General features: G+C 40.7%; 1 protein-coding gene across 1 annotated transcript; it reads right to left on the reverse strand.

Annotated features, from left to right (window-relative positions):
• Positions 1–1103: 1103 nt before the first annotated feature.
• LOC119902955 (C-type lectin lectoxin-Phi1-like) lies at positions 1104–3630 on the reverse strand. Its single transcript, XM_038719358.1, has 2 exons — positions 3622–3630; positions 1104–1644 (listed from the first exon to the last, which is right to left on the reverse strand). The coding sequence occupies exons 1-2, from the start codon at positions 3628–3630 to the stop codon at positions 1297–1299; spliced, it is 357 nt and encodes a 118-aa protein (XP_038575286.1). The 3' UTR covers positions 1104–1296.
• Positions 3631–7483: the final 3853 nt, after the last annotated feature.

The raw sequence follows: 7483 nt of genomic DNA on the forward strand, positions 1-7483 counted from the left end.
CCGATGGTGATGTGATATACCGCCCCAGACCATGACGGACCCCCCACCTCCAAATCGATCCCGCTCCAGAGTACAGGCCTCGGTGTAACGCTCATTCCTTCGACGATAAACACGAATCCGTCCATCACCCCTGGTGAGACAAAACCGTGACTCATCAGTGAAGAGCACTTTTTGCCATTCCTGTCTGGTCCAGCGAAGGTGGGTTTGTGCCCATAGGCGGCGTTGGTGCTGGTGATGTCTGGTAAGGACCTGCCTTACAACAGGCCTACAAGCCCTCAGTCCAGCCTCTCTCAGCCTATTGCGGACAGTCTGAGCACTGATGGAGGGATTGTGTGTTCCTGGTGTGACTCGGGCAGTTGTTGTGGCCATCCTGTACCTGTCACGCAGGTGTGATATTCGGATATACCGATCCTGTGCAGGTGTTGTTACACGTGGTCTTCCACTGCGAGGATGATCAGCTGTCCTTCCTGTCTCCCTGTAGCGCTGTCGTAGGCGTCTCACAGTGCGGACATGGCAATTTATTGCCCTGGCCACATCAGCAGTCCTCATGCTTCCCTGCAGCATGCCTAATGCACGTTCACGCAGATGAGCAGGTTTTTCACAGTCGGTAGACAAGTCTCTTTAGTGTCCTGCGTTTTTAGAACTGTGACCTTAAGTGCCTACTCTCTGTAAGCTGTTAAGGTCTTAATGACCATTCCACAGGTGCATGTTAATTAATTGATTATGGTAAATTGAACATGCATGGAAAACATTGTTTAAACCCTTTACAATGAAGATCTGTAAAGTTGTTTGGATTTTTATAACATTATTGTTGAAATACACAGTCCTGAAAAAGGGACGTTTCTTTTTTGCTGAGTTTATGTACAATTTTCTCTGTACACACATATTTTAATTTCACATACAAAGTTATTTATGCATTTGTGGATCTATTTTTACACACAACAGTTTTTGCGCATTTGCGGATCATTTCCTGTCAATTTGCAGGTCACGTTACATTTGTGACTTCCTTTTTACGCATTTGTGGAATTTTGTCCACTCTGTACCACAGAGATCTGTAAACAGAGATCTGTAAATGTGAGAGCAGTTTATTAGCTACACCAGCAGGTGGCAGTAGCGACATTGCCTCTCATGAGTTGTAAGAATATCCATTGCAGTACTCAGGGTCATCTGTATGAGACAAAAACTTCTGCTTCTGAACGCATCTACAGTGACACACAAAAATGCCACCACCGACACTCGTTAAATTTTTTATTAAAGCAGTTGAGAAAAACAAAACATTGATTTCTCTTACTTTGCTCAGATGAAATTAAACGTCTCGTGGTCAGAGGTGCTGAACCAGAGATGTTCCTCTCGTGTCTCCATGGCACCACTCATGCCACAATCTCCTCTTTTCTTCTCTGGTTTCCAGCGATTGAAGTCTAGGCGCTGGTCATCGACCCAGAACCAGAACTCCAGAGTGCAGGTGTAGTGAAGGCCCAGCCACACAAAGGGAGTGTTGGCCTTCTTGGCCTCCAGCTCAGCCCAGGCCTGGGTGTCTTCATCAACGATGGAAGCCAGGTCCATGTAATTGTCCCTGCAGTAGTACAGGGCCTCTTCCCACGTCTTCCACGGATTGATCAGCACAAAGGGTGAATCTAGAAAAAACTAAACATCAGTGTTACATTTTTCAAGTGAATTGAAACTAAAAACGAGAACAGGGCGACACACAACAAGGACTTTCAGAGCAGAGGGTCCAAAAAGAGAGGAGTCATCCACTTTAGAAGAGACAAATGCTTTCCTCTGATAATGGCATCAAGTCAAGTCTTTCAACTCTTACGCTTCTTAAGTTTCTGAATATAAAAACAAAGAGTATGAGATGAGAAGATTTCTAGAAAGTGAACACTTGAGCGAAAAACTGAAAGGTGCATCCAGGGTCCTCACTACCTGTTGTTCTGCAACTGCACATAAAAATTACCTCATGTGACATAATGATTAATGATGATTAATGAATAACAGCATGGTCAGTTTCCTTGTATCACATGGCACATGTGGACTGAAATATTTAAATAAACAAATTTCAAAGTGATTTTGTTTTTCATTTCTATGGTGTGAAATTCCAGAGAATACACAGGCTACATTATATACACATAATTCATCATGCAACAGACCTTGAGCCCTGTGGCCATCACTTGTTGAAAAATAGTCCAGAAAAATGTGCCTTTACCTTGATAAGCTTGAACAGTTAGCCCACACACAGTATGTCAATTTAAATATCAGAGTTTTGTAAATCTGTTTTCTACTAAAATATTTTAGTGCATTGGGTATATTTTTACTGTTTGTCATAATTATATCTGCTCTTAGCGTATTAATTCCCATTTGTTCACATTTAACTGTAAAGGAGACATTTCAGTAAAGAATTAACTAATTTCTCACAGTTACTGTATGTGTGCACTGCAGTGAATAAGCAACGTTGCGGGTGAGAACACTTAGATCATCACTTCACACAGAATTAACGGTTTATTTCCTGAATAGAAGACAGTGATGTAGCACCCCGACATGGTTGTAATACATGTGAAGTTATTCCAATGGTTTTGTTTGAAGTTTGTGATGCTTTTACATCTGGAAGAGAGAAAAATATAAACATACTGTACGTTAAGGCAGGAAGACTGATGTTTGTGCTTGCTTTGCAAATGTGGAAGCTGAAAAAAGGAAACAAGTTCTACAGACACCTCCAACACCCAGAGAGTAACCCCATGGAGAGGAAGGAGATGAGGAGACCAGATGGAGAATGTGGGGTGGGGGGTGTAATGCAAGAGCGAAGAAGAGATGGGTTGTGTGGGTATTTATGGAAATGCCCGGAGTGACGTCATTGAAGTGTGGTCCCACTCCTGAAACTCTGCCAGTGTCTTTGGTATGTTGTTAAATGATGCAGCAACTACAAAGACAGCCAACACAAAGTACCTTTTGTTAGTTTCCACACATCCAAGATTTTTAAGGCTTGATACTGTCACATTTATCTTTTTTGCAAAAAATCAAGCCACATGGGTTAATCTATTGTCACTGGTGCTGTGAGTTAGAAATGTCACTGGAAGCATAAGAATTCGATTCTCTTATGACCTCTTTAGATGTGTTTGTCATTTCTAATCCTTGAGGCCAATCATAGATACATTAAAGGATGGACAGGACAAAGCCAGATAATGTGAAATGGCATTCAAAGTAACATAAAGGTATTACATGCTGTTAGTGGTGCCGTTGTTCTCTTGAGAGCTCCCAATGTGGATCTGAGCACCGCTTATGTCAGTGTTGTCACATGTGTGCTGTAGATAGTGAAACAAGAAATGTTGTAGACACTCGGTAGGTCAATTCTCCACCAGGAGTTATTTGACCGTTCCAGAGTGATAGAACATTCTGTTTGATTTCCATCAGTAGCTCTTTCAGAGGAGAAGTTGACATTATGTGTGTAGGTTGTCCCATTCAGTGTTAAGCATTGTGTGTTGCAGAGAGCTGTAGATGAAGAAAAAAAGAATGGAACAATTCACTTCAAAACATTTGCCCTTACATATTTAGCACAGAAAAACTACTTTTTGACATGACTTGAGAGGAATTAAAATGATGAGTATAAAGAAATGCATTTAGTCCTACTTGTACCATCGTCACTATGTGCACTTCCTGCCAGAAGATTAAATGGGAATTCCTGTTCCCATTTCAATATTTCGATTTTAGTCGTGTCGAAGTCACTGGGGGCTATATCACTTTGATATCACTTGGTAAGCACAGAACACTCATCCTTCAGTATCTCATCTTTAAATACTTGGTGGTTTGCAGTTTGTAGTAAAACACAATTAACTGTTTTATTATTTTATTCATGACTCACATTTGGCTCTGCCCTACATCTGATTCTGTCTATCAACAGATTAAAATATCGCTGACATGCATGTGCACAAAATGAGCTGCTTACCAATTAGAGAGATGAACAACAGACTCCACAGCATCTTTACTGTGGAGGAGAAAATAAAGCAACATCAGCTGACTAAATGTTCTACACAAATGACCACAGACAGATTTATTGAAATCAGAAATAAAACTTTCAATTTCTTTTAAAGAAATTACAATTTAAGTTGTAGTAACCTCACTCACCTTTTTCTTTCTCCACAATGATTTTAATATGATGCCCTCTGGTAACTATATCAGAACGTATCTCCCTTCCCTGAAAGCTTCCTGCATTAAAATACACTTATCACAAGCAACGTCACCTTTCCTGGTTAATACTCCACGAGTCCAGCTTTTATTTCAGTAGTCAAAGCACTTACAGACAAATATTTACATTTGTCCACAAATGACTGCAACATAACATTACATATTGTCTCTGGTCAACCTGCATATTGCCTCATGGCTCCAACACATGCAAATATCTGTGCATCTGTGCAAAAAGCTATTTCACTTTCTAATAGAAATCTATTCCCTCAGCTTCTGGTTATAATAACGGTATTCATATTTGCTGCAAAATATAATTTGATTATCAGTTTCATCAGTTATATTTAAACAAGTGGGATACTAACATTTATTTATTTATAACTGACACTAAGTAATGGTTTAGTTAAACACTGGTAATATCATTGACAGAAAAGATCAACTAATTTGAGGTAGAAAGTATGTTGGAAAGTCACTAATCAAATCACTTTAAAATAGCTACGATGATGAATAGTTAAACCTCAAAAGTAACAAATGGTGACTGACTAGTAGGGTCTATGTTTAAATCTGCTTTGCATTTAGTCCTGACTGCTTCATACCACATTTATGTAAAGAAAAACATTAGAAAAATGTTGCTCACAAGTGAACATTTTTTGATCAAAATATATTGAGTTTTGTTCTCAAACAAGAATAAAATTTAAATGTTTTCCAAATTAATCTAGAAATCAAGCCAGAGCCTCAATAATTGTTGGTTTTTTTTGTAAAACTGGTAGCTGCATGTTGATAGCAGGGACTGCACCAGGATTTTGAAGAAAATTTGTAGCTTTTATCTCACACAGTGTTTAATCAGCATTTACGTAATCTGAATCCACATGTACGCAGACATCATCCTCCTGCCATGTATCTGAGCAATTTCTTTCTCTGATTAGAGACCTGCACCTGTATAGACATTTCACTCCACCTTTACCGGTCCCTGTAGGCCAGTGGTTCTCAAAGTGGAACCAGGGACCAGGTGTCTATGAGGGGGCTCTAGGGGGTCCCCAGCAAAAAGGGGAATAATTTATTTTAACTATAATTCCATAACAAATGGGTTTCAGACATGTTTCATAAACCTTTCATGTCGTTTTGTACTAAAACATGGAAAAGCCAGAATCTCATCAAGACAAAATCATGTCAAAGGGGGGTCCGTGGTCTAATTTGTGTCAGTTTAGGGCATGAAACAGTTTGAGAATCACTTCTGTAGGCTATATGGGCCTTTAAATTATGTCAAGCAGCGTGAGCTTAAGCTGATATCTTTATTGCGAGCTGTATTAATGTATGCAGTGTTGATCCAGGGGTTTTAGCTAACTATATACATCTATATATAACCTTCCCTTTCTCTCTAAGATCCTTGAGAAAGCAGTCACCAATCAGTTGTGTGACTTCTTAATTGCATCAGACAAAGGACTTGTCTCTGTACTGGTTTTATTAGATCTTACTGCTGAATTTGATACCACTGACCATCACATGTTAGAGAGACTGAAACATTTCATAGGCATTACAGGTACTGCTCCAAGCTGATTCAAATCCTATTAATCAGAGCAAAAGTTTGTACATGTTAACAATGAATCCTCTATGCAGAGAGGATTGTAGTAAGAGCACTGCGGTGTCAGGTGTGACTGTGCAGCAAATGCAAATTGTTTCCATGGCTCACAAGTCAAGAAGGGCAAATCCAGATGGGCTGGCCAACTTCGGGGCCGGTGGACCGCCTTCCTTAGCCTATACTTAGGGCCACAGACGCTAAGACCGGGAAGAGGAAGATGCCACACCCCGGTTCATGGGTGAAAGATTAAACAGAGAGGACAGCGAAGCCACAGATAGTTGAATCAGTTTCGTAAAGTCCTGCCTATAGTCAACTGATATGACAGTATATTAACCCGGTTCTTTAACTCACTCATTGTCAGCTTACCTCAGTGGTATTTGTGCTGTGGGCAACAAGTCTCGTGCTATATATTCTGTCTGTTTCTTTTGAAATCACTTATCTTCATTCACTCGCTGGTCTCCATTCCCTGGTCTGCCCTTTGCTTAGCTCTCACGCCATGTTTCAATAAACTTTAAATTCCTGGATTTGAACCTGACTTGAGTCTGCTTTTGAGCCCATTCACCTAGTCTGCCATAACAGGTAGCTCCGCTTTAATCTTGAGAAGCTGCAGAGCTGCAGTCTCTATTCATTCAACTTACACTGGAAATTTCCAGCTAAACTGAGGCTTTTTGAAGACTCTCTCTCTCTCTCTCTCTCTCTCTCTCTCTCTCTCTCTCTCTCTCTCGCCTGTCATTCTTGTGAGTTTTGCATGCATGCCCTGCTGCCGACAACTGCGTGCACATCACGGTTCCTCGCGGGTCTATTTCAAGTGGCTGGCTATTTAAAAACAATATATTTGTGTGGGCCTTGCGCCCGATGTCAGCTGGGATTGGCTCCAGCCCCCCTGTGACCCTGTACGCAGGATAAGCGGTTGACGATGGATGGATGGATGGATGGATGGATGGATGGATATTTGTGTGGTTTATCAACAGTGATAAATTATCCGAAAGTCCCATGAGGTGTGGACAACTCGGCACAACACCAGTGAAGCAGGGGCTACTGTAAGTCTCTTCAGCAAGTGTTCCTCTTCTGCCACTACACACACCCACACACACACAGACACACACGCTACGCCTACACATGCGCACTGACGACCCAGGGTTAGGGTTACAATTTTTGACTTATGCACTTTTAAAATCTTATTGAACGTTTTATTCTTTTTACATGTTTGTTTATATATTGAAATGTGTATTTTAATAGGCTGTATATTATTGTATACTTACTGTATACTTATTGGGAGAAAACTAGTAGTTCTATGTAAAATCAGACGTTGAGCTCCGCCATATTGCCAGACTGGCATGATCCTTGTTTCGCCACGAATCTTCGACTGTGAGATTGACAGTCAAATCAGGCTCCGCCCATCGAATCTTCGACTATTTGGGGTCAGCCCTATCCCATACATTGATTATTTGTGGCGGCCCACCTCAATATAAACACTGACTTTTTATTTTTACTAGGCCTATTAAAAATTGCATTTCTGCTGAGCTGCTGCAGATCTCTCTCTCTCTCTCTCTCTCTCTCTGCCCGTTTACATGCGCGCAGTAATGTCACAGTTCATATCATGGGACATTTATGCAGCAAAACAAAAATAGTTAAAATCTTGACAGGTCTGAAAGAGGAAACAGAACTTTTAGCGTCTGAAATGTTTAGACGCTCTGATGGAGCTCAGAACTGATCGGTAGGACTGCTTTA

The sequence above is a fragment of the Micropterus salmoides genome, unplaced genomic scaffold (assembly GCF_014851395.1).
Source record: "Micropterus salmoides isolate LMB-PRFRI ecotype aquatic unplaced genomic scaffold, ASM1485139v1 Ms_hic_scaffold_14, whole genome shotgun sequence".
NCBI classification, from domain to species: Eukaryota; Metazoa; Chordata; class Actinopteri; order Centrarchiformes; family Centrarchidae; genus Micropterus; species Micropterus salmoides.